The sequence below is a fragment of the Myotis daubentonii genome, chromosome 12 (genome assembly GCF_963259705.1).
Source record: "Myotis daubentonii chromosome 12, mMyoDau2.1, whole genome shotgun sequence".
Classification (NCBI taxonomy): Eukaryota; Metazoa; Chordata; class Mammalia; order Chiroptera; family Vespertilionidae; genus Myotis; species Myotis daubentonii.
The window spans coordinates 59,981,819-60,004,122 of NC_081851.1; the positions used below are offsets into that span (position 1 = coordinate 59,981,819).

Here is a 22,304-nt window from a genome sequence, read left to right on the forward strand (position 1 = left end):
AGAAAGGTATTTCCTTACAGCATCATCTCTTTTGATCCTTAATGTTTCCTCATCCTTTCAAAATCGTCTACGCAGATTTAGAGGGAGATAAATATCAAACGTCTAATATACTGTGTAGGTGTTAGTATTCTAATTCTTTTTCCTGAAATCAGATAGCTAAAAAAAAATTTTTTAAGAATATATTGCCAAATATTCTAATGTTGAAAATGCTGTTGTGAGAGTCAGGGTTAACTTCAACCACTGTAAGTATAAACTCATGATTCAGTAGCTTCAACATGATTCTGTCCAAAGTGGAACTTTCTGAATATGAGCAATTTCACATGGACTCTTACTCTCCTCTGCCTCTCTCCAGACAAAATATTTAATGACAAAGTGACTCATAGACTCTCAGAGACATAGAAATTGAAAAGGATAAAAATGTTAAACAGGACAAGTCCTGGTAGAGGATTTGTTAAATCTGACTCATCTGAAGTTCTCCCAGGTGAAATCTCCCAGTTCTGCACGGCCATACATGCTGTTTTCAAATCTAAGTTCAGGAATTTTCATTTCTTTTTTAAATTTTTGTCTTCTTTTCCTCATCCACCATTTTAACTCCTTGAAGTGTTCTTGGAAATATTCTGTTTCTGTCACCCAATAATGTTAATTATCCTGGTGAGATTTGAGGAAGGTCGAATTTGGGCAAGTTGAGCTTCATGGCTTCTTTGAAGTAATTTTTTTTAAGTCAACCATTGTAGAAATACTATAGTACCAAGCAGCACCTTCAGCCCTATGTGGCCAGCTAATGAGACCTGAACTAAAAATCTCTGGCTGTAGAACGAATGCCTTATTAAAATGCATTGAGGGTTTGGATATCTATTTCCTTTAACTTTGAATATGTCAGGATTTGGCTTTGAGGGTCTTCCTTCTGTATCACTTGAAACATCTTCTCTTTTAGTATCTAGATAATTGGATCCCAGTTTCTTTTCTCAGAAACTATTCCTATAAAGCTCTGGAGTGTCTGTGCAGTTATGTCCAACATGTGCTGCCTTGGACACATCTTGCATCCAAGAGAGCAGAATCACTTCTTCTGAAGGTTTCTGCCATTTCGTGTACTTCAAGTTCTTTCTTGTTTCTGCAACTTTCATCTGACATAGCAGTTTTTGTGTTGGCACACCTCTTCCCAAGACTTGAAATTGATGCTGTTAGAACAAGAGAGAGTTCCAGAACTTTGTGGGAATCTCTACATTGGCCTCTCCCTTTACATGACCCTTCTCCTCCAGAGCTAGGCTGGAATGCCTGGGATCCACTCTACAGATGCTTCTGGGGAACATTCTGAGACTTTGGTCTCCACAGTGTAAAGCATCTTTAAGTTCCAAGGAGTTTTTCTTTGAAGTGTGTTTGAGGCTTTGAAGCCAAGGCTTTGAGATACAGGGGTAGTAGAGAGGAATTAATCTAGCCTTTGGATTTTTAAAAAGATTTTTTTATTGATTTTTAGAAAGAGGGGAGAGAAATATAGATGTAAGAGCTAAACATCATTTGCCTCCTGCACACCCCCAATTGGGGATCAAGCCTGCAACCTGGGCATGTGCTCTGACTGGGACTACACCCAATCAACTGAGCCACACTGGCCAGGGCTAGCCTTTGGATTTTGCCTGCGGCATTTATGTGTCTTATGCAGCTGAGTGTGAAAATCTAAATTTGAAGCAGGATATATGGAAATTTAAAAACTGTTTGGTGCACAGCCCAGCACCTATATTTCAGAGATATCATTAGTTAGTGGTGGCCGTTAAGTTCTGGAGGTACTTTTGGAATTTGTAAATCTTTACCTGTTGCTCCCAGAGCTTGCCTCATTGAAAGGCTCTTGTTTGGACCTATGAGCTCATTCCCCCTTGACCCTCAGACACCTTACATGATAAAACCCTATTCATTATAGCTCATTAGAGTTTGCAAAGTAATTCTTGTTTATTATATCATTTAATCCTCAACCTATAGAGGAAGATATTATTGTTCTCACTTATAGGAGAGGAAATGAGGATACAAAGAGATTGATCAATCTACCCCACATCACCCATTCAGGACTCAGGGCCTGGCCCTCTGACTTAAGTCCAAGGCCATGTAATGAGTGTTCCGATCCCAGCAGTTTTATTTCCTTTCTCCTAACCACTTCATTCCTTCCTGCATCATCATCCCTTTTCAATTCAAAGCCCAGCTGTTTCATAAATGCCATCAGCATGAATGCTAGTCATATGAAAAACCAGGGGGGACCCCAATAGAGGGTGCACATAATTTGAATATATTTTTAATAAAATTGAGTATTCTGGCTCAGTTTGGAGAGGAGAGAGTCATGTCTGATTCCTCAGGCAGCAGTGGAGTTCCTTAATTAATTCAAAGTATATAACAGTCAATATACCTCTTTTAAAAACTAGTCTTCCAATCACATTATGCTCATCATGTAATAGACTAAGTTAGGCACATGGAAGGAAGCCAAACTATGAAAATTCTGACAGTTAAAAGCTTTAATCACTCCAGCACATAGGTTAGAATAACAAACCCCCTTCAAGCTCAGTTTTATTTTAAAATTGAACAAAACAAGTCCCATAGAAGATAAGTGCCTTGTTCAAGTTTAGACAGCAAGCATATAACAGAGTTGAAACCAAGTCCTCAATCTCATGATTCCCAGGTCAGGTCTGGGTAGCTCTTACTAGAAGCCAATAGCAGGTAGATGTGGTGGTCAACTGAACCGGGAGTTTGATGAAAACCCTAGGCCTAGCCCTAGGTAATCCAAACAGTTCGCAATGACCATGGTATACCCTGCAATGACAACATTCTCCCATTCATAATCCCCAGGAAATATATAACATGTTCCCAGATGTTGTTATTTGACCCTCAAACAAACTTGTGATGTAGACATCGCAGATAACTATTATCCTTGTTCCACATGTGAAAAAACTGGGAAAATGGCCTACTCTGGGCTATGTTGTTGGCACCAATAAGAAAACCAGGCTGCCTTTCATCGCACCAAGTGTTTTCCATTGTTTCATGATGCCTCTGGAAGCAGAAACTTAGAAGGTGTGAATACTCCATTTCAGAAACCTGCAGGAATCTGGCTGCGCCCCCTACTGTGGCATGTGTGCTTCATTCACATGATCTGATTTGGCTTGTAGAACACTTAACCTATTCAGCTCTCACTTCTGCAACCTACATAGGCGCAACCTATGAGCACTCAGTCCTCTAACATTGCTTGTGATGTGTGCATCTCAGTGTGATGTTTAGCTTACTAATTCTACAGAGCTCTACTAGCAAACCTGTGCAATGCATCCTGCTGACTTTCTGCCTGTCCTTTTGCTAGGCCAACCTGTCTTCAGGAAAGTTCATGCTAGAGAACATCCGATTCCCTCTACTGTAATCACCATTACAGGTACTCGTTTCATCATGATCCTAGAAAACCAGTGTGATGAATTTGAAGTGAACTGTCTTCAAATGTTCTTCAGGTCTTTAGACATTAACGTGACCCAGTTTAGCCCCTGTCCCCTCTAAAACATTGCTAAATAATGCAGTGGCTCTCTGTAGCTGGGGTTGATGGCAGATCAGCAGCAACAACACACGACTCCATTGGCACAGGACAGGAGGTGTGCATGGTAGAGGGATTAGCATGGACCATCAGAGGGGATTGATCCCAATGGCCTCTCCCTCTCAAGTTTCAATATATCCCATGTTGCTTGCAAAGCTTGCTACTCAAGCATGGGTCTTTCATTCCAAGTCTACTGAAGTCTCTTTGAAGGCAAGCTGTGTTTCTTCCCAGAGCCTGCCTTTCCTGCCTTCAGCCAACATGATGTGAGTCATATGTGCACAGATGATAGTCCATCTGTGGGGTTTCTCCAGAGGGGAACATTGGCAGGGTGACTGGAGGATCCCGCGACTATCCCAGATCTCCCTAGGTTCAGGGCCCACAAACCATCTCCTTGACCTGCATCTCCGGATGAGGACACAGATATTCACTCTTTGGTATCACCACAGCCCCTCACTGGCTATGGCAGTAGAAACTACACATCTTTCTGCCCCAGTAACGCCTTCTTCATTCCCACCTCCCACACCCCTACTCAACGATCATGATACCCAGCCCTGACTGCAGAGTTGTTCCAGAATATTCCTCATGGAACAAAAGTACAAGTCTCCTCAGGCTCTTAACAGAGAGGCCAGTGCTGACCACTGTCAAGAGGTCTCTGCTCTCAGACTTTCAGCATAGATCTGAGTCAAAGATTAAAATAGCCTGGAGCCAGTTATCCCACCATTGGCTTTGTATCCCTTTCCAAATTCGAGGTTGTTTGTTAAGATTAAAAATGGCAAATACATTAAGAAAAATCAACAGTAGCTCCTCAGGCACAGATCTGTGGGTTGTATTGTTTTCTAATAGGGTTCCCTCTCAACCCTTCACTGCTCACAGTGACGCTGCGTCAAAATGCAGCCTGAGCCTGAAAGCATCAGCAGCAGCTTGTGCATCCCTCTGCTCTGTCCAGATCCCAGGTACCTACTAGCTTCTGTTATTTACTAGCTATAGAATCAATTACTCATGAGAAGGGAGGTTCCCCTACTGATGATTTTATCACAGGATTGTTTTATGTCCTATCAATACTGATTTCAACCGTGGTTATTAATTATACATTTGATCTTTAAGTTTTGTTGGTTGGTTAAGATCATGATGTTATATGATATGTGATTTATTATTAGCTTGTCAATAAATATGATGAGTTTGAAAAGTACACGTGCATATATATATATATATATATATATATATATATATGTATATATATATATATGGAGAGACAGAGAGAGAGAAAATTAATTTTCTCACTCTGCATAAGTAAGGAAATGAAACTGATTTGACCATAGTAAAATGGATTGCATTTGATCCAACACTCAAAGTGAAAAGGAAACAAACATAATAGATAATTTTAAAATGCTGTTAATTTCTCTTTTCAATAAAATGTATTTAAAAGAGGACACTTTTTAAAAAATAGACTTGGCTATCTTCTTTGCCAGTGTCAAAAATTTGCACCATAAATGCTAATTTATCAGTATCATTATAGAGCAGTAATAGGATTTACCCAGCTGCCCTTTCTCAGTTACATATAAGTGGAGTGAGATCTTACACGTTCATGACATTGAGTCAATGAAATTAGCCCCGACCTTTCCATGACACTGAGCCTTTGTGCTTTGACTTCTCTCTGCCTGGAATGCCCCTCCTTCCCCTACCACCACCTTCACCTGGCAAGCTTTTATACTTGTTTCAAGGCCAATTTCAAATACCTCCCCTATCCTGAAGCCTTCCCCGACGCCCTCAGGCAGAGTGAGCTGCTTCTCCACCTGCTCCCTCAGCCCTTACCTTGCACTACTAGAAGTTGCCCCACCCACATGCCTCGATTCCCACTAGACCACAGGTTCCTGGGAAATGGGGAAGGAGGCTTCAGTGTGCTCACATATTGTAGGAGCCCAATAACATTTGTTAAACGAACAAATCACCTTTACATACAAAAAACAAATAAGAGGCCTTATCTGACAGTGAGTTGGAGAGTCTCACAGCAAATATTTATTGAGTAACTACTACATTTTATACATTGTAATGGCGGTTGTAATCACAGTTTGAAGAGCAAGGAGACATTCTATCTCGCTAAGTTTACATGCTGGGTATTTATATATATAAAGATAACCAAAAAAAATTTTTAAATATTAGCAAGATTTGTGCTCAGTGTACACAACAAATATAATGGAATTAGTATAAAATTGGAATGGTCATTCCTAAGTAGGTCAATCGGGATATTTCATGCAAGAAGAGGCGGAGTTTTGAAAAATTAAGTCAGGTTTAGCTGGGTGGAAATGGGGAAGCTTTTCCAGATGGGTAGACAATAGCTTAAAAGTGTGGCATTAAATTCAAGTCAGGTTTGGAGCAAGAGTAGGAAGTAACAGAAACAAGCTTCTTTGGTTTCCTATAGGTTGGTATGAATCTATTCAGAGAGTATTTCCTAAATTTTGTTTATTCTCTTACCTCCTTTATAATATTTGCCTTTATAACATACCAACTATACTTTCATTTACTTAATGTAATATTCTGAAATTGCCTCATGTTTGTGCTTCACTAGATTTGTTTTTAAAATAAAATTGTCACTAACACAAATGGAAAGCTAGCATCATTTTTCATTAGTAGAAAATAAGGTAAAGAGAAGTTAAGAATGATAAAAAAGTTATTAAACTCTAACTAAATACAGTCAAATGCTCTTTGCCTGAGGACTGTTTTCTCTTTCTTCAATGGTAGAAACCCAAATGTCAGAAACTAGTTACAGACCAGCAGCATCAAACTAAGCATTTCTTCTTGATCAGAAGGACTGAAAGTTGATTAAAAAGGGAATAACCTTTTCACTCACTGTGTGATTCAATTTCATTTCCTACCATGTCCATTTATTCAATACCACACTCCAAATCATTTCGTTTTGTGAAATGCAGCATCAAACAATGCCTTCAAATCACTCTTCTTTTGTAATTTCTCTGTTACTTGAATCCCATTAAAATCACCTTGAATACCATTAAAAGCAACTTACCATTTATAAGTGAACTGCAGAAAAGGGAGCAGAATAATAAATACTATTCCCCAATAGCTTTGCAATTCAAATAAAAATCCAAGTTCTAGTAGTTCTTCTGAAAAAAATAATTCTAACTTGATGTATGTCTTCAAGGCATGCATGTTCAGCCAAGGTTTTGAACAAAGATATTAATATAACCTGCTGTTATGAAAACTACCAACCACATTATCCTGTGTTCAAGGATCAGATGCAGTAAAAATCAAAACATGATTGATGTGTACACTGAGTAAATTGGACATCACATACTTCAGCCCACCCCCTCGACTACACACACATAATTTCAAGGACAAATCTTAGGGATGCCAATCAGAACCCTTTGTCTTTCCCTTGGGTCATAACTTCCCAAGCCTACTTTTAAAAAGATGACCACTGTTACAGTTAAAATTAATCCCCCTGCGCCTCTCCTTTGCTAACATTCAGCAGCAGTTTCTGGCCCATCCCAAATCACTTCTTTTTAGTCTTTATCCCATATCTTCAGGGCCGTGTAATCACTGGGGATAGGAAAGCAGATTCTGAAATAGCCTTTTAGGAAGACTCTACTGAATGCATACTAAAGAATTCATTGATATGCCACACTCTGCTTTGGGCTTCCGTTGGTTTTTACCGGTGGTGTATATAAAATGCTAACGGTGCCTCTAGCCCATCTGCTCTGTGCCCTCGCAGTGAACGACTGGCCTAGGAACCAGTTGTTGCAACATTTGCTAGAGCATCACATAGAACCATCACAGGAGGCTCCCTCAGCAGAGGGAAGCCATGTATCTTTGGAGGGAATGGAAGGTGTGGACTTCTGCAGAAGCTGATGCCTAAATGCAAAAGGCAGGGAGCCTGGGTTAGAAGTCCCTCAGTCAACAGACTCCTACCACAGGCAGTGTGCCTGGATAGTTCTAAAAACGAGCGCATCAGGGCTGAAGTCTTTCTATACCACTGATACTGCTTCCTTGGAGATGAGGGTTATTCAACTAGACTGTGAGGGGAAGTGGCCTGCCTTGCTGCAGCATCCTGGGCCTCGAGGATAAAGGGGCTGGTGAGTATAGGAAGAGTGTTTGACCTTCACATGGGCATGGCCTTTTCGGTCTGGGATTTATCCTAATGACCTTCAAGCAGAGAGGAGCCAACTGTGAGCTTCCCCTCATTAATGGACTCTCCAGTCCAGTAACATTTTCTCAGCACCCGCTAGCCTCCCTGGGGTGTAAACTACATGGTGGTTCTGGAAATAATCATGCTGACGTGGTGAGTAGTTTTAACTCCCCAGAGGCCTCACCTTCACCCTCCCTGTTTACTTTAAGATTAACATGGTCAAGGTCTTCCTAGCACATTTCAGCTTTGCACCAAAGAGAGGAAGCCCTGAAGCAGGCATCTTACTGAAACATGGGATGGATGTTTTGCTTCTTAATTTGCAACAGGGGTTCTTGGCAAATGAGAGGCTAAGGTCAGAATTTCCCTTCCATCATCTCTGGCCGTGGGGCATTTCTGTTGCTTCTAGAAAGTGGAGAGAAAGAGGCCAGATTCCTTTACCCCTGAGTCACTCTCACTCTTTTACTAGTAATTATGTTTCCTTTTGGTCATGTGATAAAGGAATGTGCATAAACAGCCAGATGAGCCAGTGTCACAGGGGACAGCAGAGCGATTCCCACAACGTAGACGACGTGCAGGCAGAGTTTGTCTGTGATGTGTCCCCATAGTTGTTTTTCCTGGTCTGCACTTCCACGTGTGCTTAGGTTGCGGGACTTTATAATCTCTTGCTGTCATAATGGTAGGCTGCCTGACATACTTAGCATCTGTCTAATACTCCCCTCCAGACATATGGTCTCACCAGGGAATTTTAGTAGGTCATTAGGGCTTCCTTCCTTCTCTGTTTCCTAATCCAGGGAATTCCAAATAAAATTGAGCACATTGCTCACACTCTCTTGCCCTTGCCTTTCACAGAGGAATGTGACGACAAGCAGCCGCTGACCAGCAAAGAGGAAGAGGAGAGGCGCATTGCAGAAATGGGGCGCCCCATCCTGGGAGAACACACCAAACTGGAAGTGATCATCGAGGAATCCTATGAATTCAAGGTATGCTCACCCACACCGCCCACCCAGGAGGCTAGGGCCATCCTGGGATCAAAGCTTCATATGTCAGATCCACCTGGAAAGAGAGGCAGATTTAATTTCAGGAACTTGCTCACTAACTGAGAGACCTTCACAGTAGAAGTGGAATTAGACAGTTAGTAGGGAATCAAGAGTTCCCAGGAACCAAACAGCATCAGAACCAGGGCTCCGTGGGTGGCATCTGTCAAAGGGTCAGAGGTGGCCCAAAGGGAGGGCTTCGTCTGCGAAAGTAGCAAGGAAAGAAGCAAAGGTGGATTCCAGGAGAGTGTTATGTGTGGAGGAAACCAAGGTCTATTTGAAAAATCTAATAAATCTACTAGAAGAAAAGCAATCACACCGAAATCTAGGTGGCTTTTGTTCATTAGTCAACAGAGCCAAATATCAACAGTTCAACGATTGAAATTTCTTTTGAGAGCCAAATTTTTTAAACTTAAAACTATATAGGTTGGTACATTGCTATTAACTTAACTAGGGTACTCCTAAGGCTTAGGAAGAGCCACACTCAAGTGGCCAAAGAGCCGCATGTGGCTCTCGAGCCGCAATTTGCCGACCACGGCTCTAGATGATAGCAATTATTTTGCAGAAGTTAAACAAATAGGCCTTAGGGTGAGCTTAGGACTTTGAGGCGCAAGTTCCTATCCATTCTTAGCTACTCCCTCTGTCCTTAGTCCACCTCCCATCCCGGCTCACTCACATCACCCTAACATCTGAGAAGACTCTAGCAGAGCCACACTTAGTTCTGTGGGGGGATGAGGAGAGCATGAAAAGGAGCAGCCTTTCTCTGGCTTTCCAGAACTGCAAATCCAGAGCACAGCAGTATTTTCTCCACTTGTTTTTCTTTCTTTCTTTTTTTTTTTATTGATTTCAAAGAGCAACAGAGAGAGAGAGCGAGACATCAATGATAAGAGGGAAACATTGATCAGCTGCCTCCTGCATGCCCTCTACTGGGGATCAAGCCTGCAACCTGGGCATGTGCCCTGCCTGGGAATCAAACCATGACCTCCTTGTTCTTAGGTCGACTGTCAACCACTGAGCCATGCCAGCCGGGCTCCACTTGTTTTTCAAAAGCAGACTCTGCTCCTGTTGGGAAATCAGAATGAGGGGAGAATCAGGCCACCAACATAGAAGCCTCAGTGTTTTATCTGGATTCTTTGTCGTTGTGGCCTCTTTTCCTTTAGCAGGGCCCATTAATTTTTGTTGTTGTTTGTTGTTGTTGTTATTTAGTTCACAAATTGAGGTGGCTTAGAGAAGACAGGTGGAGAGTAAAAATGCTTTTGCAATTAAAGTGGAATTTGTAAAAGATAAAAATGCATTTAAACTTTCCCCTTCAAGTAAATGAAAAATCTCTTAACTTTGCTTTTACTCCTTCCCCTAGAAAGAGCAAGTAGGGGTCAATTCCAAGATCAGTGCTTTCTAGGCAGACCTGGACTATCAGAGCTCACCTGTTGTTTGGTCTGGAACATGACTGGTGCACACAAGCTCCCTGTAAGTCCAGAGTACAGATATTTCAGACCATCTAATTCCATGGACCAGACTGTCCAGATGTGTCCAACCTCACTCTTCCTCATGCACCTTCTTTTATGTGGAATCAGAGTGTCTGGTGCCACTTGCTGCAGCAGAGACTCTCTGGCTTGGCATTTCTTGTCTCCCACCCCTCCCCGGCCACTGATGGGGAACTGTGTGTTCGCTCCCTTATACCACACAACCCCCAACCTTCCCCTTCCATGTACCAGGACAAGGAAGAGCAATCACAGTGCCTTCCTGTAGGAAGTGTTACGTTGGGTTGGGTATGGTAGGGCAGTCTTTCAGAGAGCAATGCTTTCTTGAGTCCAAAGCTCTCCCTGGTAACCACCCTATTGATCTGAGCATTTAAGAGTCCTCCAAATCTGTTTACATAAATCTAGTTGTTTGGGGCACTTATCTTCCTAGAATAGTTTCCATAGACTATTTCCTTCCTCCTGTCTCCTCAGAGTTCATCAGTACAGTTACTGTTATCAGTAAAGGGTAACTTGGGGGCATTTTTCTCAAGTGCCCTCAAATATCAATTTTGTTATTATCCCCTTAAGAAATTTATTTTTCTAGACCATGGCTATTTTAAAGAACTTGTTTAAATGTCTCAGAACTGCTTAAAGTCCCCCATCCGGGTGATACCTTACAATGTCCCACTGGGTTCTTCTTTACTTGTGACTGAGGGCTTGACTTTCCTAAGACCCATTGCTGAAGGTGAGGTTATAGCAGTCTATTGCACGGCAGTGAAGGGTTCGTCACTGACATATAGGAAATCTCCAGGTAAGCATCGATGGCACTACCCCAAGTTCAGGTGTCTGAGCTTCAGATTCATCTTATTCCTTCAGTCTCCTCCCATGGGTCAAAGGAGGACACATATCCAAATTAAGTCCTAGGAAGAACCCAAGCTATCCCATAGTCCCCCAGGGTTAACATGAACTAAAAGTCTATAATCTATCCGGAGTATTACATATTTATAAATTTTAAGTTTATCCTAAAACTTAGTTCTTTAGAGATATTTCTTGAGGCAAGTCTGCATTCAACTGTTAGACCAGTTTATCTGTTCAACTGTTTATCTCCAGGTGATAAACATGAAATTCTCTGGCGAGATCTGCCCCCAAGTTTCCATTGCATTTAGGAAAAATCAAGGTCATTCCTTGTTTCATTCTACACAGAAGTCTGAATTGGCATCAACCAAGACACTCAGAGTGCTTGATGAGATGCGGCTGAGTTGAGAGAGAAAAGCCAGATGCTTGCCACACACTTAAGTTGTGGTGGCCAAGAGCAGTGATGGCTATAGCTACTCTCTGGAGCACTAGCAGTTCTGGACGCAAGGCCTGAGGCCGAAAGGTCACCACCTTAAGGACAAGCAAGCTAGCCAAGAATAGTGTTGGCAACCCAGAGTGGGCCAGTTGGAGATGGGCCCTCTCATGTTATCGCAGTATTTCAAGTCAGTTCAAAAGACTCTTGTTGAACTAACACACTTGACATTCTGATTTAGCTTTGGTCTCTAGACAGGCCCCTCAGATCGCTTTTTTTTTTTTACCCCCATTTAGCTGATAACGTGCTCTCTCTTTCAAACCGTAGTCAATTCAGGTACACTTCATTAAATGTGTGCAGAGACAAATAATACATGTTTCAGCCTCTTTGCAATTAGTGGGAATTTGAGGATGCTCTGGCAGTAAGGGTGTGGGGGTAGTCTAGTCGAGGTGGTGGTCCCTCTGGAAGAGCAGCCTCGTGTCCTGGACATGACCCTGCTCCCTGTAGTGGCTGTGATGTGGTAGTGCTTTGGGTGCATCTGCTTACTTCGTATTTTTGCAAATGCTTGGCTGCTTCCTCTTGTTACATTAAGTGACAATTAACTACAAAGTGCTAATTGTAAAAACCAAGTGCTTCAAAAAGGTGGAAAGAAAAATAAGAGGTTCAGTGTTAGTAAAGCAGGGAGGATTCAAGGTAAATAGCGATGTGCCCTAAACTCTATGCATTGACCTCTTCTCGACATGTTTGCAATAGGAGAAGAATGAGAGTGAGTTCTCTGACAGCCACCAGGCTGACAAAATCAGGAGCCAGAGAAAAATCCATTTATGGATGATCCTACAGCAGCAATTTGGAGGTTCTGCTGTCTGGCTGCAATGTATTGATAAACAAAAGCACAAGAACAGTTTCTAGGCTTATAATCCACCTGCCAATTCCGGTATTCACAGATATGTAACTGCTGAGCAGGACATATGTGAATTCAGCTGCAGACAGCACACTATAGATAAAGCCAGTTGAGAAACAAGTTCATAAAGCATTTAGGGGGAGAGGGGTGGGCTTTTGCAACATCTGCTCTTCTGAGCGTCGAGACCATTCCTCATTGGCCACTTAGGCGGTGAAGGAGGCTTGTATTCGCTATGAAGAACAAGTTTCCCTTTCAGCATGTTTCCAAGTCAGGACTATGCCTGTTTGCATAATCATAACAGTGTTTGATGTCAATGCTGTTGTTCTGAGCCTAACATCTGCTACCCTTTATATAACTTTGGGGTTTCAAAAATCATCAAGGTCTTAGCTTTTCCAAGGCCTTAACTAACCCAGCAGTTATTATCTTATCCTTTTCAACCTTTCTAGAGCACCGTGGACAAGCTTATTAAGAAGACAAACCTCGCCCTGGTGGTCGGGACGAACAGCTGGAGAGAGCAGTTCATTGAAGCGATCACTGTCAGTGCCGGTGAGTGCCTCTCTCTGCATGTTATAAATTCTAACGACCAAACTGCGCTTTCTTTCTCTACTGTGACCACCGGTCTATGTCAAAGTACCGAAGAACTTCCGTGATGAAAATTGAAAGGGAAATGAATGTACTGGTAGCATACATGCACATTTGGGGGACTAGTTTAGACTTTCTAGGTGAAGCAAATGTCCTCAAACGTGACAGTCTTCTTCATCTACGTTGCTCCCTTCTCCCTGGAAATAGACCTGATACATGTAGAGCCTTTTGGGTCTCTCGGGTAGCCAATCACCAAGCTTTGTCTGGAAAAATCCCTGAAAGCGGAAGTGGTCAACTGAAGGTCACAAAGGAAACAGCAAGCTCCTAGGCGGGCCAGGCTTACATGTCCTCACTTCCCCACCACCGTCTGCGTCATTTTACAGTCCTCCAACCACGCCTCTCCAGTAAGTGTCTGCACCGGCACTAGACGTGCAAATAGAATCACATTCTCTTTCTTCCTGTATAAGCGAAGTGCAGAGTTTTATTTAGGAAAACCCTACAAAATGAATTGTTTTTGCAAACTCAAGGAGCCAGAGACCCTGAGGGACTTAAATATAGAAAGAAGTGTTCCTTTCCTGGGTTGTCACGCCTTGTTGTGTGTGCTCGTATAAAGACAGAGCACAGTCCCTCTCACAGACTGAAAACAGGAGTTCAGTGGGACTTTTTTTTTCCAGTTCTTCTGCTCCAGCTCCACTGGATTTTTTCTCTTTAGAGATCCCTGCAGGCTCAGCTTCTACTGTTCCAGCTCATGAACAAAGCTGGAGTTTTCTAAATAGTAATTCCCAAACTGTAAAATATGGAAACCGCATCCCCAGCAGTTGGGCTATGACTTCTAACACAGCCCCCTCTTCCCAAGCTGCCACAGAACCACTTGACAGATCTCCCAAGTGCTGTGGGCACAGGGGGTGGTAAAGATTTTTGTGCCTGTTTATGATTAGTGCTGTTTATCATCACACTGTGGTTTCTTGCGATTGAGTATACAATGGAGACTTACGAATATTAAATGGTGAGTAATTGCTTAGGAGAGTAGATTTGGAATTTACGTGTAAACTCTGATAGGTGGAAGGGGAACCTCCTTGGCATTTGGGCTGTGATAACAAAATACCATAGACTGGGTGGCTTTTAAACAACAGGCATTTATTTCTCACAGTTTTAGAGGCTGGGAAACCCAAGATCAAGGTACTGGCAGTGCTGGTGCCTGGTGAGAACCCTCTTTCTAGTTCATAAATCACTATCTTCTCTATATGTCTGCACAGGGGGAAAGGGGTGAGGGAGCTCTTGAATCTCTCTTACAAGGGCATAATCCCATTTGTGAGGGAAACCTTTACCTCCAAATACCATCATGTTGGGAAGAGGTTTCAGCTTAGAAATTTGGGTGGGACACACAGGTGCCATCTATGGCACTCCCTCATGATGGCTTATGTTTTCTATAAATCTACGATTAGTATCTGAGGCATGAACTGTACTCTCTCTTCACAGAGAGAAAAACCAAAAGGACAAAGACAACTTGAATAAGAAACTGTTGGCGAGGCCAATGGTAGAAGATGTGAAAAAAATAACCCAATTATTTTATTGTGGACTTTGACACATCAGATTTGAAATATCAAAAGCAACCTAAGACTTAATGCACCATTACTAGTAGTTTCCAGGTTTCCTTTGACTGAAGCTATAAGAGCATCTGTTTAGTGGTCATGTGCTGGACATGATCCATTCGTTTTTCTATATGTCAATCGTTGTTCTTGGTGTGAGGGATATGACAGCAATGAAACAGGCAAACACCCCTGCCCTAATGGAGCTTACATTCATACAGAAAATAAGTAAAATATGTATGTTATGTAGGATATTGTTCATGACAACAATAAGGCTATGGAGAGAGACAGGAAGTGTGTGTGTGAGCTGCATTGGACAGTGGCCAGGAAGACACTGTAATAGACACATCAACACCAGATTTGTTTTTCTAGTCATGGAGTGGTTTTGTGTTGGTTCATTCACACATTTTTTGTAACTCGCAGGGACCAGGGTAAACATTTTATGACCCTTCTATGGCAATGGGAAAGGGTTGATTTAAACAGTGAAAGATTGTGCTGCAAACCTGGCCAAAGTTGTGTATTTGATCCTGGGCAGAGTAGGTATACAGAGAAACACCCATAAAGATGCTATACTTTCGTATTTGAAATGGGGAAGGTTTGGGCTTGCAAACATTTTTAGATATTAGGTTGAATTAAGTCCTCTCAAAATCCTACGAAAGAGGTATTAAGAGTATTCTTACCTCTAGAGGAGGAATCTGAGCCTCAGCTAGGCAGTACTGCTTTGCAACATAACTCAGAGCCCAGATCCACTAACTACTAGTCCAATGTGCTGCCCACTGCCCTTAAGAGAGAGAACTTGCAAAGTGAGGAAAGTGTTCCCACCTCTCTCTCATTGAATGACACTAGTCTGGTCACCTCTCCTGGTGCCATTCTCGAGATGGGACTAACTTTTGCTCAGCTCCTTTTGTCATAGGCACCTCCCACCGGGTGTTACCGAACAGCCAGTGAGAGAGGCCTGTCCCCAACCTCGATCCTTGTCTTCTCATGTAAATAAATTTATATGAGAGACTGACTGTATTGGGAAAAGCCAGTTTATTAAAGCTATTAAAGTATGCACCTTTATTGAAAAGGCAAAGCAAACCTATACATCTGGATTATGAAGCGCAGACGGGCTCTCAGCTAGTCTGAAGATCAGGTTGGGTGGGGGCCTGAGGGGTTATATACCCTCCTGTCCATATGTTTAAAAATTCCTTTGCTGCATAATTTGATACAGATTGATTCTCAAGATTCCCCCCTCCCTCTTTTTTTTAGTTTGTTGTAGACTTCCCAGAATTTATGAGAAGCCCCGGCAACTCTGTCATGCCAAGCCTTGATACTCCTGGCTTCTCTGCTTAGGGAGTAAAACTGTCCTTTTTCCTTCCCCCTTACCTTCTCCCTTTCTGCATTCTCTCATTAGGGAAGTTTTTTTTTTGCTCTCCTGTCCTTGGCTGGAGGAGATAATGGCTGGTTAGTTACAAGCTGGCTGCAAATTGCTCACACTGTTTGGCCTTGTTCTAACATTCCTGTCTCAGTTTCCCCATTTCTCCTGCCCTGGAATCCTATAACACTTTGAAGAAATGTTAATGAATGAAATGCAAAACCTCTCAAGTATTCTTATGCATCATATTGGGTTTTTATGCTCTTAAATGACTGCTGGGGAGTAAGACAAAATTGCTTAGAAATTTGCAGGTTTCAGGGTACATTGACCTGATTTACAATTTTTGAGACCGAATATCAGGAAAGCAAACCCGTATTTTACAGGCACTCAGTTACCTGAATGGCAGTTAGAAAGCTCAGTGTTTGTCTTTAAGATTAAAATTAAGCATCTAAAGAATGTTAATTTTCTTAGGCTGTTAAGTGGACAATAAAATTGGTAAAGCAGCATTTATTAAAAACAGACTTTGATTGGATTTAAGATTTCATGGCTAAATAGTTGCGAATCAGAAAGATTTGCCTTATTAAAAATATGGAATTGCTTTGCAGTGGCTCTACTGAGAGCGTTTCCCTATGTAATTTTCTGTGCAAAATTAAGTCTATATATCTTGCTAAACAAAAATAATAATTGTGTAAGCAGGAGTTCGCCTCTGTTTCTCACTGATTATATTTAAACTAGTTTCAAGGTAGACCCCTGGCAATCTTTTTAGTCCCCTTCCTTCCCTGAATTTCATAGCTCAGTTGCTGGGCCTCCTATGACCATCATGTGTCTGTGAACCAAGTTCTTACTGTTCAATATTTGAAGACTGAAAGGATTTATGAGACTCCAGAGATTAGGTAGGGATTAAGCAGTCAGGGCCCAGTGGTCCTCCCATCGTTTCCTGCTGGAGTTACCAGGAGCAGTGGCTGCCGCAGTTGCCTGGCTGTCAGAAACTTTCAAGGCAGCCCAGCACCTCCACCAGCTTGGCTGACAATGTGTCGGCAGAGAGATGGATGTCTAAGCAAAGCTAGCATGCCCTGCACGTCCAGTGTGAATTTCCCCAGTGCCTCTGCCAGGACAGAATGGAGGGTTGGCTTTAAGAAATTACGTACCAGCTAGGATCCAAGGGAGCACTGGGGTGTCCAGGAGAAGGGCAAACATCAGCTGGGGAAAGAGAACCAGATGCCAATGCCAATCCCACAACTACTGCATTGCTGTGCTTCACCACAGCCTTGCGCTGCGGTGAGGTGAGCGGGAGGGCCATGGCCAGCCTGGCTTTGGAGGCAGATATGGGTTTGTGGCCCAGACCTCCAGAGACCCTCTGGGTGACTCTGGGAAGCTTACTTCACCTCTAAATCTCAGTTCCCTCAGCTAAAGTGACCACTGCTCCTCGCTCATGGGGGTGCTATAAGGATTCATCAATCACAAAGGCTGTCTATACTTTTGGAGACCACACTTGGTCATTGTGAGGCAAATCATACTGAAGATCCTAAAATAAAATATAACTACCTGGTGTGTAAATGAAGTCAAATCAATTTAATTACTAAAATTTCTAAAAGACTAAAGACATTGTTTGTCTGTTTAGCTTTATAGCGTTAGACATGTGGCTTTATATATAAGAAAATGGAGATTCAGAAAAACAATGTAACTTGCTCAAAAAGTAACACTGTTCAATGGCAGTGCAGGGTCCGGATCAGCCTGGGATTCATTCCAGTGTGAGGAGAACGTCATTACTGAGGAGACACTCATCATTTCATGTGTCAACCTTGGGTCATAGGAAAATCCCATTTAAGCAATTACAAGAATAATCCTACTGGGTCAGGTTTGACAGGGCCTCCGTGTGACTATAGAACAGAGCGTGGTGGCGGGAGGGGGGGGGGTGTTAGAGATTGGGAGTTTTCATTCTGCCCTGTTTCCTTTGTGACTATAAAGATTCCTACATACATAGACATGCATGTTTGTGTGCAAACACACAAACATGTGTGCACACAGACACACACATAGATATGCTAGACACATGCAAATGGAGACATACACATACATGCACCTTATATGGCATGCTACTTTATTCACTTGAATAACTGAGTTGCAGCATGAAATAGGAAGGTTTTTACTTTAGTATTTTAGTCTCCTGAAGCCTCGTTCAGAGTCCCTCTGGGCAGTGATTTCAGTGTTTTTCTATTCATGGCACACATACTAGTAAACTAATTAGTAACATTCTGCAGCACATGAAAAATGTATTTTTGCCAATATGACAAAAAAAGTAGGTATAATTTTGATTCATTCACACCAAAAGGCTATTGCTGCCATTTTCTTATTTGACAATCTAAGGGAAAAGCGGTCAGTGCCCCTGACTAAGTAGTCAGGTCTTGCATGTTTTAACAATTCTTGCAGCGCACAGATTAAAATCGCTGCCTTAGGGAGAGTGCCAGTGAGTTCCGTTCAGCACGAGGGAGGAGTTTGCTTGCTTAGGCCAGTGATGGCAAACCTATGACACGCGTGTCAGAGGTGACACGTGAACTCATTTTTTTGGTTGATTTTTCTTTGTTAAATGGCATTTAAATAGATAAAATAAATATCAAAAATATAAGTCTTTGTTTTACTATGGTGGCAAATCCCCAAAAATTTCTGTATGTGACACGGCACCAGAGTTAAGTTAGGGTTTTTCAAAACGCTGACACGCCGAGCTCAGAAGGTTCGCCATCCCTGGCCTAGGCACATCCACAGGCTTCTCCTGCCTAGTAATTTGTGATGTTCTTTCAGAAGGCCAGCACACTGCCCTCTGTTAACGGATAACTTTACGTCTATAGCACTAAGAGTTTTTCTGAAATTCTTTTACTTTTGACAAAGATTGTACATGTCTGCCTAGTATTTATGGGCATTGTCACAACGAAGGAACATTCAAAAGTGGCAAAAAAAAAGACGACACTTTTTGTAGTCTTGGTTCTTACTAACTGTATAACCTTGCCAAAGTATTAAACCTTTCTGAATTTTGGTTTTATCATCCTTGGAAGGAGAGCTTTGGACTAGGCAGGTGCTAAGACATTGTCCAACATTGGAATGTGGGGGCCCTTTCCATGGCTGTCATAGTTCTGCAACATCCCGATGGCGTTGAGCTTCATGGACCACACAGCTTTGGCAATGAACACCTACCCGGCTTGCTTAAATTAAATATTCAGCACAATAACAGTATATAGCCATATCTATTCTCCTAGAAGGAAAGGGATGAGAAAAAAGTCTTCAAATATAGGCTCCAAATACAGCCTAGGAAATATAGTCAATAACCCTATATAATAAAAGGCTAATATGCAAATCGACCAAACGGTGGAACGACTGGTCGCTATGACGCACACTGACCACCAGGGGGCAGATGCTCAATGCAGGTGCTGCCCCCTGGTGGTCAGTGCGCTCCCACAGCGGGAGAGCCGCTCAGCCAGAAGCCAGGCTCATGGCTAGCGAGAGCAGCGGCAGTGGTGTGAGCCTCTCCCGCCTCTGCAGCAGCGCTAAGGATGTCCGACTGACAGCTTAGGCCCACAGGGAGCAGGCCTAAGCCATCAGTCAGACATCCTCTGAGGGCTCCCAGACTGCGAGAGGGCTCAGGCTGGGCTGAGGGGACCCCCCACTCCACGCTGAGTGCACAAATTTTGTGCACCGGGCCTCTAGTACAAAATAATATTCAATGTAAACTGTAATTGAAAAAACATTTTTTTAAAGTGTAGCCTCCAAGAAACTGAGATGATGACTTTGAAAGGGTCTCTTTTCTTCCTGCCCCGTGACTGGAGCTTGAATGCCCGTGGGACCCCCTACAGTAAAAAGGCAGGCATTCAACACGAGGCCAGGCTGGTAGGTGCAGTTACCTGTCCTCACTCACTGTGCTTCACAGTAGTTACAATCAAACATGTGACTTCAGCTAAATAAGAGTGAAGGACATGGTCTCCCAAGCCCTCCAAACAAAGATGGGAACTAGTTCTGTCACCAGTCTTTCATCCATGCACGCTCTGTGGAGTAATAAGTGCTCTCAATTAAACTGAATTACTTAATAGCAAAAGCTGTCAGCCCTAGGGTTCCCCCAGATAAATAATTCACTGGAAAGTACTGTCAACCTGAAGACTGATCCATTCCATAATCCTAAATAAAACATAACAAAAATGGCATCTCACATGAGTTCCAAGGGATTGCCATGCAAGCTGGTCTAAGCAGGTATCTTCCTAGCATTTCCTCTGTTACTGATCATCATTACTGAGGAGACACCCTCATCATTTAACATGTCAACCCTGGGTCATAGGAAAATCCCATTTAAGCAATTAAAAGAATAATCCTGCTGGGTCAGGTTTAAGAACCTCAGTGTGACTATAGGACAGTCAAAATAAAAGGTGGGGGGAGAGGGTGTTGGAGATTGGAGTTTTCATTTTGCTGTTTCCTGAGTGACTATAATAATTATTAATTTTCCTTACCTGAAAATCATAAGTTGACAGGTTTGTGAAAAAGTGATGTGGCTTCATAAAAAATAGTAGTTACAACTGCCTTAAAGAAAGTCTTTCAAAAGCCTGTATCATTATGAAGTTGGGGCTCACTTTATGCTTAAATAATGTTACCATTTATAGCCAGTACTTTACATACCTCGTTTCTGTTCTGCACAGCTCTACCATGAGGTCAGTATTTTTGTCCTAAGTTTACAATTGAGAACCCTGAAGCCCAATGCGGTGGCTAATTAGTGTCACACAACTAGCAAACGGCCAGCTGAATACGAAAACCCACCTGAGTCCAGCAGCACGTACGCTTTTAGCACAACCTTCGGTGTCACTCCGACAGCTTTCATTCGGGTCTTAAGTGGCCAGTTTTGCGTGAGTTGATGCAGACAAAAGGGACAAAGTTGATGAGCCTTTCACTCTCAGCTGCACGTGGGGAAGGGAAGGGTCTGGAAATGAGTGTGCAGGCATTGCAGAGAGATGCAGAAGGACCAGGGGCAACGTCAATCATGGAAAGTAGGCACAGCCACTGCACGTCCTAGAAAGCCCAAGTTTAAGCCCATCACGAGGAACCCAGGGGGACTTCCTGTGACCTTAGGGATTGCATTTATATCTGCTGCTAAAAGATACGTCAGGCCTTCCGAAGCAGAATTGACTCGATGCCCACCCTGTCCTCTGAGCTCCTGCTGTGTCCCTTTGGTACGATGAGTTATGCCGGTAGGTTTTCATGCTTCTAATCGCTAGGTGCTTGAACTAATAAGAGTAGCCGTTATTTTAAACTCTGAACAGGAGATGTGAGGAACACTGCTGTCCTTCAACTTAGTTCTCATCCCTTTTTTCAACATATGGCTAAAATCGTCACTTTTTTTGTAATGATGCTTTAACATGGATGGCAAATAAAGCATTTAATGTAAAAAATAAAAAATACTAGGCCCATATTGGTAGGGAGGCAACGCAAATCTGGGATGCCTATCAGCTTTAAAATGTCACTGATAGCAGGATACCATATAGAATCAGGTAGCTTCATCTCTCAGCTCCAGAACGAGGCAGGCCAGCTACCCAGGGGTGGGAGCACAGAGGGCAGGAGAAAGGAGCAATTATTTTCTGGCCCCTGGGTATGCTTTCGTTGGTATTTCTGAAAAGAATATTGGCTTGTTGGGCTGTTTTTCTCTGAAATTGCTTATTGCACAATCTGGAGGAGAACACTGTGTCGGAAGGCTCCAGAGTGATTCAGCACTCTCATTTAAGCCCGAAGTCACGTCTCTAATGCGGCTTTTGTCTGGAGAGGCGGCAGCTCAGCTCTGCAAACAATGCGCCATCACTGGATCCAGCAGCTCTTTTGTGGGCAAGGCTGCTGTGATGCAGATTTTCGTTGTGAGCACAGTTTTCGTTGTTGCTTATTAATCAATGCACCAGGCCTGGGGGGTTTTCACCCCCAAGTGTGAGCCTTTGTACACGGCTTTTAGAGGAGGAAACATTTCAGCATAATCCTAAGAGGCGGAAAGAGGGAAAAACTTAGCCAATGTGTACCCATGCGGGCATGCATACACACACACACACACACAACACCCCAAAGGCAGGGAAACGACTCATAACAGTGACTTGCAGCATAAATTCTTGCTGTTCACAGCCTGCTCCCGCGATAAAGACCTCATCATTCTGGTTCCTGCAATCACAGCTTTGACACACACTCCCCACCCCTTGCCTCTCTTTTACTTTGCCTGTGTCTGGTCATGTCCGGCTGGTCTTGAGACCTGTGAGAGCATCGTAGACCAGAATCCCAGCACAGGGCTGAAAAGGAGCTTACAGATCAGCTCTTCCAACTCTCCTGGCTGTGGTCAACAAGGACCTGAGACCAAAGAGGGAAAGAGCGTCATCCTAGGTCACGGAGAGGCTG

General features: G+C 42.9%; 1 protein-coding gene across 18 annotated transcripts in view; it reads left to right on the forward strand.

Annotated features, from left to right (window-relative positions):
* Window positions 1-22,304, forward strand: part of SLC8A1 (solute carrier family 8 member A1) — a 313,327-nt gene that overhangs the window by 245,770 nt on the left and 45,253 nt on the right. For 10 of the 18 annotated variants that reach the window (XM_059660003.1, XM_059660004.1, XM_059660001.1 and 7 more), the window contains 3 exons: window positions 3,329-3,397; window positions 8,541-8,671; window positions 12,821-12,920. In XM_059660003.1, the coding sequence (XP_059515986.1) occupies window positions 3,329-3,397; window positions 8,541-8,671; window positions 12,821-12,920 (300 nt within the window). Of the gene's footprint in view, window positions 1-3,328; window positions 3,398-8,251; window positions 8,368-8,540; window positions 8,672-12,820; window positions 12,921-22,304 lie in introns of those variants that run through there. The other 8 variants (XM_059660009.1, XM_059660007.1, XM_059660010.1 and 5 more) reach the window with 2 other exon arrangements.